General features: G+C 55.8%; 2 protein-coding genes across 17 annotated transcripts in view; both read left to right on the top strand.

Moving 5' to 3' along the window:
* The first annotated feature begins 470 nt into the window (after nucleotides 1-470).
* On the top strand, nucleotides 471-9,952 carry Sh2d5 (SH2 domain containing 5). 7 transcript variants are annotated; one of them, XM_060379224.1, is made up of 10 exons: nucleotides 471-577; nucleotides 2,995-3,122; nucleotides 3,427-3,507; nucleotides 3,843-3,917; nucleotides 4,669-4,815; nucleotides 5,804-5,944; nucleotides 6,188-6,362; nucleotides 6,718-6,826; nucleotides 7,320-7,479; nucleotides 8,195-9,952. In XM_060379224.1, exons 2-10 carry the CDS (start codon nucleotides 3,036-3,038, stop codon nucleotides 8,396-8,398), a joined length of 1,179 nt encoding a protein of 392 aa, XP_060235207.1. In that variant the 5' UTR covers nucleotides 471-577; nucleotides 2,995-3,035; the 3' UTR covers nucleotides 8,399-9,952. The 7 variants fall into 7 exon arrangements, with proteins under 7 accessions (XP_060235207.1, XP_060235205.1, XP_021486443.1 ...); XM_060379222.1 differs by having other exon boundaries at nucleotides 5,804-6,043; nucleotides 6,191-6,362; XM_021630768.2 differs by having other exon boundaries at nucleotides 5,804-6,043.
* A 1,593-nt stretch (nucleotides 9,953-11,545) lies between these two features.
* The window catches only part of Kif17 (kinesin family member 17), a 45,427-nt gene continuing 38,231 nt past the window's right edge, over nucleotides 11,546-18,741 (top strand). For 9 of the 10 annotated variants that reach the window (XM_060379218.1, XM_060379215.1, XM_060379217.1 and 6 more), the window contains exons 1-2: nucleotides 11,546-11,791; nucleotides 18,273-18,419. In XM_060379218.1, the coding sequence (XP_060235201.1) occupies nucleotides 11,561-11,791; nucleotides 18,273-18,419 (378 nt within the window). In that variant the 5' untranslated portion in view covers nucleotides 11,546-11,560. The remainder of the gene's footprint in view (nucleotides 11,792-18,272; nucleotides 18,420-18,741) is intronic. The other variant, XM_060379219.1, reaches the window with a different exon arrangement.

Raw genomic sequence — 18,741 nt, 5'->3', positions numbered from 1 at the left:
CTCGAACTGGCTGAATTCACTCACCATGTCCTCCTCTAAGTGGATTTCTGTGCGGAGCGAAGGGCAGGGTCACCGCTCTGCTGGACCTTAGCTGAGCAGCCCAAATCACACGGGAAGGGGATATGTGATACCAAGTCCTCTGCTATTTGCGTGTGAAGGGCTGGAACTGCGTGGTCGTGGGGCGACCTGGCCGACCTAGGCCCTGCAGTGGAGATGAGAACCTCCGTGGCTAGAGCAGAAGCCGAGTGGCGAGGCTCTGAGCTCTGCCGGTCTGGACGGCTGCGCGGAGGAAGAGCGACAAGGAGGAGCCGGCCGGGGCCGCGGCATGGGCGGAGCCAGGGACCCTCGCAGCCTCTGATTGGACGGCAAGGCCGAGCGGAGCGGCTCCGATTGGCTGACGAGGCGGGCAGCAGCAGCCAGGTGATGCCCGAGGGTCGAGTCCGGGGCCACGTGGGGGGCGGGCTGCGCGGAGGCGGGGGCGGGACGGTCGCGGCTCCGGGAGGTGCGGAGGCTGCGGGGACCAGAGCTGTGAGACCCGCCAAGAGGCGCGGTGGTGGCGGCGGTGGCGGCGGCGGCGGTGAGTGCGCGCGGGGACCCTTCAGGGGCTGGGCCAGGGCCGGGAGGGTCACTGTGAGAGCGAGCCGCACCCCCACCTCCGACCCCCGGCAATTTCCACCCCCTCAGCCCTAGTCTCCATCTGTCCCCTCCCGGCGCCGGGGCACCTGAACAACCCCCCTTCCCCGCCCCCGAGAACCTAGCCCTGCGTGGGGAGGGTGGCGCTTGCGAGGTCGCTACCAGCGCTTGCAAGCGCTCCGCACCTCCGCGCGCGATCAGTTCCTCGTCTTCCCCTTCCAGCCTGTGTGCCCCGCGCGTCCAGAAACATTCTCGAGAGGAACAGAGACTGGTGAACAGTCCCGGGAGGTGGCCGCCTTCCGCGGTCCCCTCCACAGTTGAGGAACTGAAGGCTGGCAGGCCAGGGGCAGACCAGCCAAGGCCGCTGAACCCCAGTCCCGTCCCTGCTTGCGCGGGTCCAGGGCCTGTAGGGGGTGGTATCAGGGCTGCGCTGGCTCCTGCGGCACCTATTCCTGCACAGCCCCAGACCCAGTGTGTACCAGGGGTGGATGCCTGCTTGGGGGCCCCATAGAATGTAAGGACTCCCGTGCCAGCAGATTCCTGAGCTTGCCAGCTCCCCCTCCTGTGGTGTGTGTCTTCGGTCAAGCAGTTGAGTACAGTCTCCTGGTACCCTGAGTGGATGGATAGCTCAGCTACATGGTGCAGAGGCCCTGTGACTGAACGTTAAGTACAGAGTCAACCTGGCCAGGCCCCTGCTCCTAGGGAGAACCACCTGGAAAAAAAAAGCCCAGGACCATCCTAATGTTCTTTCTGTAGGAACGCCCTGGCCCGGCAGGCCCCTGTGGTTGGTCTGAGCCAGAATTAGACTGGAGGGGAGGCAGGAGAAGAACAAAGTTTCTGTTCCTGCGGAGGCTAACTATGAGGAGGGTGGGGAAGGGCCAGGTGCTGGGAGGATGCTGTCCCTGCTCTCTGTACTTCGATCCCCACCCCCTCACATACACCGGGATTAGGCAAGCTGGTCTCTGTGTGTGGAGAGTACGAGGTTTGCTGACCCTTGGCTCTTTCTCTCTACCTGATGCTTGCTGGGCTGTGTACCACAGGCAGGGTGTGAAGGGCTCTTGTCAGCTCTCTCTGTCTCACCCTGTTCCATCCTCCACCCCCTGCCTTGAGGGTCTCATTGCCAGCTGTGTGTCTTGTGGTCTTTGCCTCCTTTCTCTCTTCTGTCCGCATTGGTTGATTAGAAAGTGAAAAAGCACTTCACTGCCTCCCTGAGAGCCCTGTCCCCCTGCTGGGAAGGGGTGGGCAGCACGTGGCAGCAGTGTGGTTTGCTTTAGGTGAAACATCAGGCGTGTGGTTGGGTTAGAGCAGGGCTGGAAAGCCCAGGGCAGAACGCAGGTTGGCAGCAGCCCATCGGAGGTCTAGATGTGCTCTCGGGCTGCTGCAGCCTGTTTGCCGCTCTTCCTGGCTCAAAGTTCTAAGTGCCTGCGGGCCTCTGCTCCCTGGCTTGAGCCTGGGCTTTGAAGGGCATTGGCAAGCAGGGGTGCAGGGCCCTTTCTGGGTTCTAAGAGCATCACTTCTAAGGCACCCAAGCCCCTCCCTTTCCAAGCACTCCTGCTGCTGTGGCACGCCCGGCACGCCCAGGCCACACCCTCTGCCTGTGCACTGTGCCTGCCCCAGGGCCTGCTATGCCTCACCATGATCTTGAGTGCATGCAGCCTGCTGCTTTGGCAGTGTACCTCAGGCCCTAGCTCTCTTTTTTTTTTTTTTTTTTTTTTTTTTGTGCCTCCCTTCCTGCTGCTGTCACCCCTGCTCTTCAATGGACTCCTCCCAGACTGACATCTTTAACCTATGAGACTTTTTTTCCCCTCTTGAGTTGGGGATATTGTATTGTCCAGACCAGCCCTGAACTCCTGCCCTCCTGCCTCAGCTTCCTGAGAAGGTAGAACTACAGGCAAATACCAGTTCCTTCTGGACACTAAGAGCTAGTTCCAAATTTCTACCAGCTTCCCCCACCACAGAGGGCCCAGTCAGCTCTGAACCCCAGCTCTAGCTCAGTGGCCCATGCCATGACCCATCCTACTTCTGACCTGCTCCCAAACCTTCCTAGCCATCACGAGCCCTGAGTCTAACCTGTTGCACCTCTCTGCTTTGCTATCATCTCACCTGTTTAAGGTTTATTTAGTTTCCCACCTTGTCCCCCAAGAATGTTGTTGCTCAGAAGCAGGCAGAATTTGTCTTTTGTCTCTGTCATGTGCCTGGGACATTGATGGGCACATAGCTAGGACTCTGGGTTTGTTCGTTGGCTAAATGAATGAATGAACGAATGAATGAGCGAGCAAGCAAATGAACAAGCACACCAGCCCCTAACAGGGAGCCTTCAACCAACTGTCTGAAAACCAACCTCTCCCCTGCCCTTCGTAGCCTTCTCTCCGTGGAGCTTGAAGCTGGGCACGCTGGGGACCATGCAGAGGGCTGGGGCCGGGGCCCGCAGGGCCTCCGACTGCGGGCCTGCACCCTACCGGCCCAGGTGCATTGCCAAGTTTGCCCAGGTCGGTGGGTGCCCATCTTGTGTGCTCTAGAAGGTAGTTGCGGGGTGGCTGCTCCCTAGGGTTGGGGAGGACTTGGGGCCCACAGATCTGACTCTGTCTCCTTTGGAGTGGGTATGTGTACACAAATGTCTGTATAGGCGGGAAGAGGCCCATGTGACCTGACCAGGGTCACCTGCTGAGAGCATTAGCAAAGAACAGTGGCCCCCAAGGAGAGAGCCTGGTCACTGCCCACAGCCTGCCTGCAGGGTGGAGTTTTGCACTGTGGGCCTTACGCGCCTGTCTTGCTTCTCCCCATCACCACCAGTACGTGGGATCCTTTCCTGTGGACGACTTGGACACTCAGGAGAGCGTGCGCCTTGTACAGCAGCAGCTGTGGGCACTGCAGGTGACGGGCTTGGGGAACACAGCTCGAGGGCGGGCACCGTGAATATCAAGCTTGGATGGAACTCTGAGGGCACATGAGGCCCAGGGAGGGTGGGGCCAAAGGTCTTCTGGAGGTGACCCGGTGAGTTCCAGGCTTCAGGACACTTCCTAGATGCCTGGGGACTCATGCCTCACAGGTCATAGCATGACTGTTGGGGGCTCTGCCACCCAGGCCTTTGTCCCTAGGTAGGTGTGTCAGAACTGGCTAAGAAGCCTTGATGAGGGGTGTTGTGCCAGGACTGTAAAGGGCTCGGCCTGGGAAGTGACATCTGCCTTTGCCAACTTTCTTCTCCTCAGGACTGTTCCCGACGCCGGGCTGTCATCCTGAAATTCAGTCTTCAGGGTCTCAAGATCTACAGTGGGGAGGGTGAGGTAGGAGGAGTAAGAAGGTCCTGGGGCAGTGAGGACGCTTTGCCCCATGGTCCCCTAGGATAAGCTCAGACAACAGTTTCTTACCTGGCTCCCCAAGATCTTCTGTAGAGGCCACCTCCTGTCCTAATCTAATGGGTTGGGGGACATTCATTGGCCAGTGGCTGTGGACAGCCATGGGCTAGAGATGGTAGGGAGCTCTTGCATGCTTGCCTGTCCCTCCCTGGCTACGCACTGCACAACCAACATGGCTGCTCATTGACTGCCAGGCCCAATTGTGCAAGCCACAGCTGCAGGCTTCTACAAGACTCGGTGCTGTGTGTGGTAGTGCCCTGGGCACCTACATCACCCTCCTGAGGCACTGCTAGTATCTGAGGTGACAGCAAGAGACACTCAGGGGACTGTTATCATGTGGAGAGTGAGTAGCAGAGCTGTATTTGAAGTCCCAGCATCCTACCCCAGAGATCAGGTGTATAGCCCCAGGGCCTGCTGCCACTGCCTCTGTGTGGTTCCAGCCAGAGATCACTGGGTACAGTTCTGTCCCTCAGTTTCATAACTTGGGGCGGCTCTCCTGATCGACGTGTCTGCAGCAGGCCCAGAGCCATGAGCACGAAGAGCTGGGGTTTGGCAGGCCTTGGGGAAGGAAAGAAGGGTCTTGTAACCACAGGAGGTGGATGGCCTATGCCAGACATACAAGACCCAGGAGACTGCCACATAGGTGTCTGAGACCTGCTGTCACCACAATGCCTCACAGGTGCTCCTGATGGCCCATGCCCTGAAGCGCATCCTCTATGCCACCTGGTGCCCAGCCGCCTGTCAGTTTGCTTTTGTTGCCCGGAACCCGCGCAGCCCAGCCAGCAAGCTCTTCTGCCACCTGTTTGTGGGGAGCCAGCCTGGAGAGGTACCTGAGACGCAGAGCTTTATTGTCCTCCAGCTGCAGGCGTGAATCCATGCCTCACCACACTGGCTTTTGGCTCTTCTGTCCTAGGACTGTGTGTCACCCTTGACATTCCCTAGGGCTGGGCACAAAACTAGCCAGGACTTTTTCTCTGCTGTGGAGTGCCTGCCCTCCCTCATCCTAGCTAATTCCCATCATCCTTCAAAGCCCAGCCCAGCTGTAACTTGAACCAGCACTTGGCTGCCCCCATGACAGACTTTGAGTCCTTTAGCCGCAGAGGCTGGGTCCGGTTTTTGAGTTGTCCGTAGGTGGGCCCTCCGTAGTGGATGCGGTAGGCTGGAATCAGATAAACAGTCAAGACTGTTGTGGTCACTGTGAGTGACAGATCTGGAGCAGGCAGTCATTTAGTGAGTTCCAGCATTTGTTCTCATCTCTGGACGTGGATCCTGGGTGACAGGCAGCTCGGGCTGATGGTTCCAACATGCTGGGGTCTGGCTTGTGTGAGCTCCATAGGCCTCAGTGCCCCATCTCATGAACTCCTCAGAGGATCATGGGAAGGTGAGGATAAGGGAAAAGCCGCACAGGGCTCCATGTTCTTCTGCCCTGGGTCACCCAACAGCTCTTAGGTTTTCAGAGCCAGGGCCAAGGCTCTTGGCCACTCCAGCTGCTGGTGATACAGACGAGCAATGGGAGGATGGCGAGTCTGGTGTAGGTGTGCGGTGGGCCCAGAGATGTGCTCTCTGCTGTAAGCGCGATGCCTGGCACACAGTAGCTTAATTGTGAAGCAGCTAGAGAGAGCTGGTAGCAGAGGCTACATTTGCAAGTGGTGAGGGTTTTGAGGGCTAAGTAGGAGTTTTCCCAGGAAGTCTGGTGGGGGTGGAAGGGTCAGTACCTGAAGCTAAGGGGACATTTGCAGCTCTGGAGTGTGGGCTGGTACGTGAGGCACTTCCCAGGAGACTGCTGCAAGCTGAGCCCACCCCTCCTGTCCTAGGTCCACATCCTGCACCTGCTGCTCTGCCGCTCCTTCCAGCTTGCTTACCTTTCGCAGCACCCTGAGGAGAGGGCACAGCCTGAGCCTGTGGGGGACATGTCCCCGAAGCCACTGTGCAGCCCTGGGACACCCCCTGCCCTGGTGCGGGAGCCCTTCAGCCGGGACCAGCTGTCACAGAACGTCCATGCCCTGGTCTCCTTCCGACGGCTCCCTGCCGAAGGGCTACTGGGCAGTGGTGGGGTATGCAGTGCCCCAGTCAGGAAGTGGGTAGGGGAAAGGATCAAGGGTGCGGGGTTATGTTGGAGGGATGGACTTCTCGCCGGGTTCACATAGCCTCCAATGGATCTGAATCTGCCTGCCTGTGGGCCCCTCTCGGTGTCCTAGAAGGAGCTGCCAGAGCCAGAGGGCCGAGGGGGCACCCGTCACACTCGCCTGGGGAACCCCTACTGCTCGCCCACACTGGTCCGCAAGAAGGCCATTCGCAGCAAGGTGATCCGCTCTGGGGCCTACCGAGGCTGCACCTATGAGACGCAGCTGCAGCTCTCAGCCCGGGAGGCCTGTGAGTTGGAAGAGGAGGCTGTCTGGCTAGTGGGCTTGGCGGGGGCGGGAGGGGGTGTTCTGTATGTTTTTTTGAGGCTGTGGCCTCATGCCCTTGGACCCGCCCTTCTCCTATGGCTGCCTGTGTGCATGTGAGGGTACATCAGGCTTGTGGGCTTGTGCAGGCAACTAAGCAGTTGTGTATGGACTTTAACTGGTGAGCGCAGAGTTTCTGCTGAGGGACCAGCTGTGTAGCTGTTGGGTTAGGGAAGAGGCTTGGTGGAGACAAACCACAGGGTAGGATGCGTGGTAGGGAGGGGCAGGTTGGGCCTGGGGAGGTTCTGCCATGCTTCCTCTGACCTTCCTGGTCTCCACAGTTCCTGCTGCATGGGAGGCATGGTCCCGAGGCCCTGGTGGCCCCTCGTGCCTGGTGGAAAATGAGGGTAGCCTGACAGAGAACATCTGGGCCTTTGCTGGCCTCTCCAGGTAAGGGAGTTCTAGCCCAAAGTCCAAGCCCTTGGGTTGGGTTTAAAAGTGTGAGGTAGGCTCCTTGTCACCTGTGCACAGGGTAGGTAGGCAGGGTGTATGGAGTGTGGGGTGCTCCCAGCCTACATGACCTCAGGTCATAGACTTCTCTTCCTGTATCTCAATTTTCCAGAATGCAAAATGGGGCTAGAGAGAGGAACCTGTAAGGAGACACAGGTGAAACCCTCAGGGTCTGGCTGTCACTGCCTGCCTTCCCAAGGTTCCTTGGACCTCTCCTGAACAGGGCCTTGAAGTCAGCAAGTCAGGTCTTCAGAGGCCTTGAGTTCCATGGCTAATGTTCACTGGGTAGCCACTCTGGTCCAGAACTTCTGAGGGTATATGTCCAGTCCTCTGCCACCACTGCCAAGCTCTTCAGGCTAGTACCTCTCTGACCAGGATGACAATGTGAGTCTAGGGTCAGACTGGTGTCCTTAACCTTGGCTCCTTCCCCCAGGTCCTGTGCTCTAGCCCTTCTTCGGAGGGATGTGCATGGGGCCTTCCTGCTGTGGCCAGAGCCAGGTGCCAGTGGCCAGTGGAACCTGTCTGTACGGACCCAGTGTGGCGTGGTGCCTCACCAGGTCTTCAGGAACCACCTGGGCCGGTACTGCCTAGAGGTGAGACTGTGGGGTTACGCTATGGGGCTTCCAGCATCGCCCTGCTGCTCCCTCCATCTCTTGAAATTCTTGCTCTGCCTTTTAACTGTCTTTGAGCTCCTGAGCCCACCTCACCTTCATCCTGTCCCCCAACTTGGTGCTCTCTAGCCCCACCCCTTATCTTAGTCCCTCTCCTGTCTCCTTAGCCTTGCTAGTCCTGCTTCTGTTTTTTGGGGGGTTTGTTGCTGTTGTTTTGTCAGGTTTTTTTGAGACATGGTTTCTCTGTGTAGACCAGGGTGGTCTGAAACTCAGAGATCTGCCTGCCTCTGCCTCGGGAGTGCTGAGAGTAAAGGCAAACACCACCACACCAGCCTTTACCTCTGTTCTTGCTGGCCACCGAGGTTCTCTGTCTAGCAGTGTCTTTCAGAGGTTTCCTCTAGGAGAGCTGACCCAAACCCACACATGCAGCCTCTGAGTCACTGGTTCCCAGGACTGGGCTAGCAAGGCTTTTACACAGCATCTGTACTTCCAAGCCAGCTGCCTCGGGCCTGCCCAGGCTGGGAAGAGCGAGGGCACGGTTACTGTTCTGTGGTTACCGCACATTCTGAATTTATCCCCCTGCTCTCCAAATGGCAGGCACATGATGGGAGACCAGGATGGGGGTGGGGTGCTGGTACACGGTCGATGCATGAACTGTGGGGCAGAGGACCAGAGCTAAGGACCGCCTTCTCCCCAGCACCTACCGGCAGAATTCCCCAGCCTGGAGGCCCTGGTGGAGAGCCACGCAGGGATGGAGCGCAGTCTCTTCTGCCCACTCAGCATGGGCCGTCTCAACCCCACCTACGAGGAACAGGACTGTGGCCCTGAGGGCAGGCTTCCACGGACTCTGCGCCCCCTCAGCCATGCCAAGTCTGAGGCAGAACTGCAAGGCCTGGGCTAGGACGCAAGCCCTCAGTCCCCTGTGTGCCCAGCCTTGCCTTGGCCCCTCATCTGCAGCAGTCACTCTGCCCTTCTTGCACCCCATTCCCTGGCCGCCAGCTTCAAACAGGTCATTCTGCCCCTCAGTCGGTCTTCCATCACTTCACTGTCCATGGGAGAGGAGCCTGAGGTTGGAGTTGGAGATACCAGGACCTCTGCCAGGACCTGGGGGCAGCTGAGATACCAGCATGAGCAGGTATAGCCAGGGATCTGGTAATGCTAGGTGACTTTGGGCATTGGCCATTGCCAGGTTTCCACTGTCCTTGTGCAGAGGCTTTCCCAACAGTTTGTGGATGTGGGTGCAGCCCTTGATGGAGGAGACTAAGCCTCTGCTTCGTGGGACCCCAGAAGCTCCCTATAGCAGCCAGATGCTTAGAGAGTTGCAGGCTTGATGCTCTGAGTTCATTTCCTGGAGTCATTCTGAGTGGGGCCAGCAATGAACAAATCGCGGTCTTTTGGAAGCCACCTCATGCTGGTGTTTCCTGAGCACTAATGCAAGCCCCACAGAGGGTGTGGCCTTAGCAACAGGAGGTCCAGGGACACATTCTAGAGGAAGTGGCCCAAGCAGCAAATGACAAATCCAAGTGTTCCTTACATCAACTCTGTAGAATATATGTCTACCCAAAAGAACAGACTTCTTAGTCAGATGGTGGTGGCGCATTCCTTTAATCTCAGCACTCAGAAAGAAGAGGCAGACAAATCTCTATGAGTTTGAGTCCAGCCTGGTCTATAGAGAAAGATCCAGGACAGCCAGGGCTTCAGAGAGAAACCCTTTAAAAAAATATTTCTTTGGAAGCAGAGGTGTAGGCATCAGTGAGAGGATTTGGTGCCTTGGATGCCACAGGTTTCAGTGGAATCCTCAGGTTCTGGGTTTTGGATCCCTTGTGAGGGGGGCAGCTTCTGCAGAACAGAGAGGAGACAAACCTGAGAAAATAAAATGGCAGGCCAGGCCTGGTACTTTCAGCTGGAGTACATCACCCAAATCCCCCAAACTAGGATGAGCCCATAGCTCAGGACCCTGCCATTTTTTCCAAGTCTTGTGAGGGATGGAGAGAAAGCTGTCTGTGCGACCCTTTGACAGGGGACACCACCACCTCTAGACTGTGGGTGGTGTCCCTTCCATGGTCATGCCTACCAGCATGTCCACTCAATGAGCAGGGCCTGGTCCCCATGGGAGCGGAGGAATTAGCATATCCTGTGCCTAACCCCAGAGAGTTACACCTAAGGAAACCTGGTAATGGGCCCAGACTTTAGGCCAGGGCTCACCGACAAGAGGCTATGTCCATAGTATGAATTGCCAATGTGTACAATACCAGGGGATATTCAACCTGTCCATGGGTCCAGCCTTCCCCACACCCTTTAACATTTCTTCCAAAGCATTTATTGATCGCATGATACAAACGGAACAGCCTGGAACCCACATGTTCAGACTGTCCGATCACAGTTCTGTCTTTGTAAACCATCACCACAGCTCTCCTGTGTGGACTTTGAGACAAATAAAACATGTTTCTTTACAGTCTGTTGTAGAAGTTCCTTGAGTCGCTAGATCTTCATCAGTGTTTTCCTGTTTCGGCTTGTTTGGCAAACATACTACAGTAAGTATGAAATAGTGGGCCTGCCTGTGGTCCTGGCCACGAGGGCCCAGGAAGTTCTGAAGGGATTGTGTGGTTGATGCTCTGTGGAGAGGCCTTTTAAGAAAAATATTGGAGGGCCGGAGAGACGACTCAGCACATTTTGTCAAACCCACTGACCTGAGTTTGATCCCCTGCTCCCACATGGGAGGAGAGAGCAATTCCCTGCAAGTTGTCCTGTGACCTCTACAGTCAGTGAACCTTGCTTCCATGCAAGTGTGTGCACACGCGAGCACACACGCAGATAATTTTTTTAAAAACCAGACTGTGATAACTCGGGCTTGCATACTGCCTCAGCAAAGTGCGGGAGGCCCTTTGCACAGCCCAGGTCTGCCTAAACCTAAGCCTCAGATCCAGGAAATTTGTCCTGACTTCCTACAACTGACAGGATCCTTTTAAAGATGAGCCACAGAAATGGTTCATTTGTATTCACTCCTTGGTGTGTGTTTCAATGTTTCCCCTGCTAGAACTAAGAGGCTGTCTTCCCAGCGCCTGTCAAATGACTGATGGTGTTTCTCTGCAGAGGGACTCATGGGAGCATTGCAACTGGGTGGTTAGTGGCTTAGACAGGACCAGGAGGTTAGGCTGTGTGTCCTTTCCAACAGGAAGACTGACTCCTAAAGTTTTGTCTTTTAAAAATGTTTTTAAAAAATACTTTTATTCATTTCTGTGTGGGCCCGCTTGCAAGGGTCCTTTCCACCATGTGGGTTCCGGGGGTAGAACTCATGCAGGCGGTCAGGCTTGGCAGCAAGCATCTTTCACTATCTGAGCCATCTTGCTGGTCCAGCTTTCACGTCTTCTAAAATCTGGAGTCTTAAGACTAGCCCTGTTATCAGGAAGCTTCGCCCTGTCAGTGCGCTGTGCATAGGGGACAGCGAAGTCCTTGTCACCCTCTCAGTCTCTAACCCCTGAGAGAGATGGAGTCAAGCGTGGCCACCAGCTCTTAGCCTCTGCTCGGCTGCTGAACCTCTCTGACCAGAAGCTGCAAGGCCTGAGGGGACAGGGTCGACCCTACCACCCGGCATCCCAGGCGGCCCGCCTGCTGCAAGGCCTGAGGGGACAGGGTCGACCCTACCACCCGGCATCCCAGGCGGCCCGCCTGCAGCCAGGCTTTCCTTTGCACTCAGCGTTCTGCGGCCAGCCCTGTGATGTCACGAACGTTGCTCGGCAACGGCGAACGCCGAGACAGGGTGCAAGAGCGCGAGCGTGGCCCGGCCAGCTCCGGGGCTCGGGTCGTGCAGCGGCGCCTGCAGCGCGGATCCCCCGTTCCCCGCCCGGGCCCGGCCTCAGGGACGGGCGAGCCCGGGCGCGGGAGGCGGCGGCCCGGGCTCCAGCCCGGAGACTTGTCTGCCGAACCCCTGCTGCTCCCAGCTAGCCACGCGCGGAGCCTCGGCCCCCTGCTGCGGCCCCGCCCCCGCCGTCAGGCCCCGCCCTACGCGGGCTCTGGCTCCACCCCCTGGTCCGGGCCACGCCCCCGGGGCGCTCGGGGCGCCATGGCCTCGGAGTCGGTGAAGGTAGTGGTGCGCTGCCGACCCATGAACCAGCGGGAGCGCGAGCTGAGCTGCCAGTCAGTGGTGACGGTGGACTCCGCACGCGGCCAGTGCTTCATCCAGAACCCGGGAGCGGCCGACGAGCCCCCGAAGCAGTTCACCTTCGATGGCGCCTACTACATGGACCACTTCACCGAGCAGATCTACAATGAGATCGCTTACCCGCTGGTGGAGGTGAGGGCGCCCCGAGACTGCAGGGCCAGGCTCGGGGCTCCCCGAAGGTGGAGACAGGATAGGTGGGTAAGCTCAGCCCCTGGCGCCCAAGCCAAGCGAGAAGGCTCCGAGCACAGGTGGATAGCAGCAGGTTAGTCTGAAGGCTTGTGCTGGCTGTAGACACCGGGACCTGCTTCCAGTGTGGCGTTCACTTCTCCATCGACCGCTGCTCCACACCCCTGTCCTTTGCAGCATTTACCACAGAACTCCAGGCCCTAGACCGCTCAGCGCCCCAGCTTGCCCAGATCCCTTGCAGCCCCTTGTCCTCCGCCTTCATTCCAGACCTGCAGGATGCTGAAAGCTCCAGCCTTTCCCTCAGCCTCCTCCCCTCCCAAGAGTCCCAGTCTCCTCTGTGTGGTGGTCCACTCTTGCTCCCATTTCAGCCCCATCAGCAAAATCCCCCTGACCTCACTCTCCTGAGAGTAATGGAGGAGACGCCTGTCTTTCTAGAGAGGGAACAGCGCGGGCCTTCCGTGTGCTCCCTCTGTCACTTTGAACGTGCTCTGGCATCCGAGGTTCAGAGATGTCCTGCTGCAAAGAAACCCATTTGGCTTCTTTGACCTAGCATTCCCAAAACATCTAACATGGATGCCTTCCGTTGACTGGCAGGTCCTTTCAGCTGTTGCCTCTGTTGAGAGAGTTGATGTGCTCTGAAGCCTGCAGCCTGCCTGGCAGTGAGCCAGGAGTACGAGCCTTGTTAGAATCTAGGGTCAAGTGTGCGCCTCTGCTCTGCTGACCTCTGACCCTACTCCCAAGGTTTTCTGATTGATGGTGTAGACCACAAAGCACATGGCAAGAGGTGGTTCCCTCTGAACACTCAGAGGACAAGGAACAGCTCCCCCAAGGGGGCAGCCCCAGGCTCTGAGGGTAGCTGGCCTGGTTTTCTAGGCTAGAAGGGATGGATCTGAGAGGTCATAATTCAGTCCATCATATTTTACTGGGTGTTTGACTCTTCATAAAATAAAGGACCAGCTCTTGCTTACACGTCATGCTTTGAAGCAGCTTGTTCCACCTTCGTTTCTTGGTCTCCAGAGTGTTCTACCCACTCAGAGGCCTCCTGGGAGCGCCCATCCCACCTCCATCCCAGGAATCTTGCCTCCCTCTATTTAGATTTGCACCTTGAAGATTTGAACTTGTGTTCTTCCTTGGCCTTGTTTGTTTGTTTGTTTGTTTGTTTTCCTATGGCTGTCAGCGCTGCTCAGAGGCCTCAGTTCCTGTTGTTGTTGTTGTTATGGATTGTGCAGGGTCCAGGCAGGTCCCACCCAGAGAGGGAGACAGTAAGGTCACAATGACAGGCCTATTGGATCTCTCTTCCAACTTTCTCTTCTGGTGACCTATCAGTACAGACCTATCTCTGGACACTTCCCAGACCTCAGATTTGACATCCTGTTCATTCATTAATCTGTTCACCCATCCATGAAATGGAACATTAGCAGCCCCACTGTGAGCCCCAGGTGGAGCCCAGGGAAGCTGTGTGAAGGAGATAAACTTACCCTCATCAAGCTCAGGGTCTGAGTTCAGCTAAGCTAACTGTTAGCAATCAGTGGCAAGTGGGAGGGCAGCACAGGGAGGGCAGCACAGGGAGGCCAGCAAACCTTGGAAGGGACAGAGGAGAAAACAGAGAGGGGAAGTCTAAGATGAACCTCCAAGGAGGCCAGGCAGGAAGGTGAAGGCTGTTGGGCAGAGGCCGGCGTATAGCATTGGACCTTCACCAGGAGAACTGGACTCATCTTCTCAGAGAAATGACTGAGGCCGGAGGAGTCGTGTAACCAATCAGGGACTCGTCTTGTTCCCTGTGTCCAGTTTCCACACTCCGCTTCCCATTTGAGGACAGCGTGGAAAGCAGATCGTAGCCCTGGCTGCTCCAGCCAGAAGCAGTGTGCTCTTGAGTGGCTGTGTGAACCCCAGGCCTGCTCACCCGCTCCTGCTCACCAGCTCCCTTCAGGGCTTTCTGGCAGGTAGTGTGAGCTTCTGCCCAGGATCCTCCCTTCAGATCCTACCCAAGCTGGCCCTGCGCTTCAGATGCTGCTTTCTGCCTCTTCCCTTTCCTCCTCCATCAGTCCAAGCTCTGACCCTCATCTCTTGTCACCGACTGAGCTTTTCAACTCTCCTGGGGCTTCCTTCTCTACACCCACCCCCTCCCACCTGGTCCCGCTCCCCACTACCCCACCCCACTCCACCCTTTTAACCAGCAGCCCTGCCATCCCATCTCCTGCCCCTGACAGAGTCCTCCAGTTGCCTCCTGCCTGACTTCCAGGCTACCCCAGGACTACATGCCCACAGCTTCCATCATGACCAGGCTGAGGAGGGTGGCCCGGTGCCTTGTGCAGGAGCAGCCATACGTAGAAAGTTCACCCATGGGAACATCTGGGAGGGCGCCTTCAAGAGACATGCTGCAATCTGGGGCAGGCGTTTTCATTTCAGTTGATAGAAGGAAGTATGTGTCGTGTCTAATGCGCTGATGCCACCGGCTTAGAGCCCACTGCTCGGCTGGGAGTGCAGCTCAGGTATGGAGCCCTTGCCCAGCGCGGCGTGATGAGGTTTGATCTTCGTAATGGCCAGGGTGGGGAGTGTCGTTCTCCATTCGGCAGGGGCCTGGATCTCTGCTAGGGTCCTAGAGTTCGGCTTGCAGATGGAGAACAGGGGTTCCATTTCTCTCAGAGGCAGCTAGAGCGCCTTAGGGTGAGGCCTTAAGAGTGTGCTAAGCCGGGGTGTGGAAAGGTTTTCCACAGTGTTACAGTTTGGCTCTTTTACCGTGAGGTCACCGGTGGCAGTGGAGACTCAGGTGTTCCAAAGCTTATGGCGATACCAAAGTGTTAGAGCTCTTGGTCAGGCTGCTGTGCTGAAGAGGTGCTGGCCAAGGCCAATCCCTGGTCAGCTTGCAGCCAAGACGCAGGCCCAGTGAGGCCCAGGCCCAGTGAGACACAACCCAGGAGGGTGAATGTATTTGATTTGCTGGGGTTAGAGGGTCAGGGATACCTAATTGTCCTATCACAAGAAAGGAAATTAATTATCCTATTTGGGGGGAATCTCCAAATACAATTGAAGGTCACTGCTCCCTAATAGGAATCAGTACAGGAATTCCTAGATGCTTGCTAGAGCAGTTTCCTTATCCCAGAAGGGTCTGGCCTGTAATCTGCCCTGAGGGCTATGTGATGCACCTTACAAGACCTGGAATCACCCAGATCAGGGGAGACTTTTGAAACCCCACTGAGAAAAGGGAGTCTATCATAACAGACTGAGTGTAAATAATTGGCTATCCAGAGACGACCAACTTCAATCGTATCCAGCCCCACCGTGGGGGATAACCAACAGTCGGTTTCATGAAAAAAAAAAAAAAAAAAAAAACTAATAAGTTTCATAATTCAATAAGATAGAATGGGGTGGCAAATACACAGTGACCAAGTGGTGGGCATTGGGGACCTGTTCCATATGGGGTATCAGTTACTGTGTGAGACTTTTTAAAATCTTCGTTTCATCTTAGAAATATGCCTCTTTCTTTCTCTCTCTCTCTTTCTTTCTTTCTTTCTTTTCTTCCCGAGACAGGGTTTCTCTGTGTAGCCTTGGCTCTCCTGTACTCGTTCTATAGACCAGGCTGGCCTCGAACTCACAGAGATCTGCTTGCCTCTGCCTCCCTGAGTGCTGGGATTACAGGTCCTAAAGTTGTTTTCTTCTTAACTCCAGGGCAGTGCTGTCCTATAGAACATTCCAGAACAGTGGAAATGCTGTGTCTGCACTCACCAGTTAGGGACCCATTAGACATAGGTGACTAGTGTCACAGGAAAGAGACCAGTACCACTGAGTGCCGCTGAGGAGCGTACTGGTTACTCTTGCATCACGATAACCGAAATACGTGACAGAAGTGGGGCGGGGGAGGTTTGCTGTGGCGCACTGTTTCAGGGCTGTCAGTCCAGCAGCATGAGGAGCGGTGGTGGTTGGTATCAGCCGGCAAAGGTGGTGATATCAGCCGGCAAACCAGGAGCCAGAGCTAGGGAGTGGGTCTAAGCTTCAAGGGCCTGTCCCTGGTTGCCTACTTCTGCCAGCTTAGCTCCTGAAGATTCCGCAGCAACCCCCAACAGTGTCACTCCCAAACAGTGTCACCTGCCAGGAAAGAAACACTCAAGGCATGACCTGTAGGGGACACTTCAGAGTCAAACCATAATCTTTTTGTTTGTTGTTTTTTGAGGCAGGGTTTCTCTGTGTAGGCCTGGCTGTCCTGGAACTCATTCTGTAGATCAGGCTGACCTTGAACTCAGGGATCCACCTGCCTCTGCCTCCTGGGTGCTGAGATTAAAGGCAGGTACCACCATGTCTGGCTATACTAATTTTTAATTAAGCTAAATAAAATAAATTTAAAAATAAATAAAGCTGTTTTCTATTGAAGACTTGAGGCACATGCAGTGTTAGCTCCCCAGTGGTGGCCTTTTAAAAACTAAAAGAAATAATACTAATTCTAACACGGTCAATGCAGTGAACCTATGTAATGAAAACAGTATCGCAGAGACTGTACCTAACTGGGCCCTCTCTCTGCAGCCACTTATTTCCACTTCAGAGGACCCCGGAGGAGCTGCAGGGCCCCAGCGTGGTCCCAGTTTCACTAGACTGAGGGACTTTGCCCACTGCAGAAATGGAAGCGCTTGTCCTACGCAGGGGGTAGGGATCTTTGAGTAGGTGCCAGCCTTCTTGAGAATCCCAGCTCTTAGGGATTCCTGCTGAGCTGTTTGGGTCATAGGGATTTTCTTTTTCTTTTCTTTCTTTTTTTTTTTTTCAGTGAAATTGAATGTATATATCAGGTAGGCCTCTGGGCCGGCAACAGCTTTTTTCTGGGCCTGTGTTCTGATGTAGGATGCTGTATCACTTAACTGTCTTGTGGTGACAAAATACCTGACAGAAGCAGCTTAAGGAAGAAGGGGCTTGTTTGGCTCACAGTTTGAGGGTGCACAGTCCATCACGGGGCCGTGGGGGACAGGGATGGACACAGGCAGGAGTGTGAGGCAGCTGTCACAGTCATCCAGACAAGGAGCAGAGAGACGTGAACACTGCTGTTTAGGGTGGGCCTTCTCACCTCAGTGAACCTAACCTAGACACCCCCCTCACAGACAGGCCAAGAGATTTGTTTCCATGGTAACTATAGCAAGCTGACAATATTAGCCATCACAGGCACCCCCATAGTTAGCACTGCCGTCTGTAACCCCAAGAGCTCTCAGGGCAGGCACTGTGGCTACCTTGTTCACCGCTCTCTCCCCCAACCAGAACAGGTTCCTGACATAGAGAACAACAGCCAGCACCTGCAGGGCGATTAAATGCATCCAGGAGTGAATGGCCTTAGAAGTGAAACCCAGTGTGGCTGCCTTCCTTCTCAGCCTCCTCATCCATGCCCCACTCCCAGATCCCCCTGCCGCTGCCAGCTGCTCTCCTGTGTCCCTCTGGCCTGGACCCACCTCCTTCTCCTCATCAGCAGCTCCACCTCTACCCTTTGCCTGCTTCCTCCCACACCTTCCTGCTTCCTTCCGTCCTTTCACTCCCTCCCTTCACCGTTCCCCAACTTCTGCCCTGTGTCTGCGCCTCACTGCCCTACCCCACCCCCCCAGTTCCCGGCAGACATTAGTGAGCACCTGCCTGTGCCTGCACTTGTGCCTAATGCACAAGATGATTCAGCCTTGGGCGGGGCTGCGTTCTTATCCCTTACGACAGATGAGACTGAGGCTCCGTGTGTCTTAGAGTTCCTATTGCTATGATGAAAACGCCGTAACTATGAAGGGTTGAGGGGGAAAGGGTTTAGTCGGCTTACCTTCCAGGTCATACTCCATCAAGGAGGAGGTCAGGACAGGGACTCAAGCAGGGCTGGAACCCGGAGGCGGGAGCTGATGCAGAGGTGATGCAGAGGGGTGCTGCGTGCTGGCGTGCTTCCTCTGGCTTGTTCAGACTGCTTTCTTACAGAACTCAGGACCGCCAGCCCAGGGATGGGACCACCCACAATGGACCCTCCCCTGTCTGTCACTAATTAAGAAGATGTCTTACAGCTGGATCTCATGGAGGCATTTCCGAAACTGAGGCTCCTTTCCCTCTGACCACTCTAGCTTATGTTAAGTAGCATACCAAACCAGCCACTACGCTGTGTGCCAAAGACCAGTCCAAGTGCGTGTGGTAAAGAGAAGAGACAGGCTGAGAGTGTGGCTCAGTGGTAGGGCCTTTGCGTAGCATGTATAAGATCTTGGGTTCTGTCTTCAGCAGTACTCGAAGAGACAAAACGAGCAGGGAGTTATAATTTGAACAGAGCTGGCTTCCAGGCACAGGCTCTTAGATAGCACCCTCCTTTTGGCAGAGAGGTGCCTTGTTTAGGGGGAGACCCAGGCAGGGGACCCGAGTCTGTGGGCTGGGGGCCGTGGTGCCCACCTGGACCTGCCAGCCCAACAGTTGGCTTTGGTTTCCTCTCACGCAGGGTGTCACTGAGGGCTACAATGGTACCATTTTTGCATATGGCCAGACAGGCAGTGGGAAGTCCTTCACCATGCAGGGCCTGCCGGATCCCCCCTGCCAGAGAGGCATCATTCCCAGAGCCTTCGAGCATGTATTTGAGAGTGTTCAGGTACGGGCTTCGCATGGGAAGGGGTAGAGCTGGTGTCGCCGATGGTCCCAGGGCACCTGTGGCTGAGGCATGGACCTTAGTGACTGCCAGAACCTGCTCTAGACTCTACACGGCTCAGCAGAGGCAGGCCCTGGGACCTGAGAAGATGATGGGTGAAAAATGTAAAACAGAGAAGAGGCTAGCTGTTGGCTCCATGTTTTTCTCCTGCTGTCTTTGAATGTTAAAATTCATTCAACATTTCATGTGGTTGAAATGACGCTGAACATGGTGACGGAAGTAGTTATAAAAGTCATGGCTCCCCCATGTATTGAGCGCTTCCTGA

Source organism: Meriones unguiculatus, chromosome 3, assembly GCF_030254825.1.
Source record: "Meriones unguiculatus strain TT.TT164.6M chromosome 3, Bangor_MerUng_6.1, whole genome shotgun sequence".
NCBI lineage: Eukaryota > Metazoa > Chordata > Mammalia > Rodentia > Muridae > Meriones > Meriones unguiculatus.
This window is presented reverse-complemented; position numbering and strand designations above follow the sequence as displayed.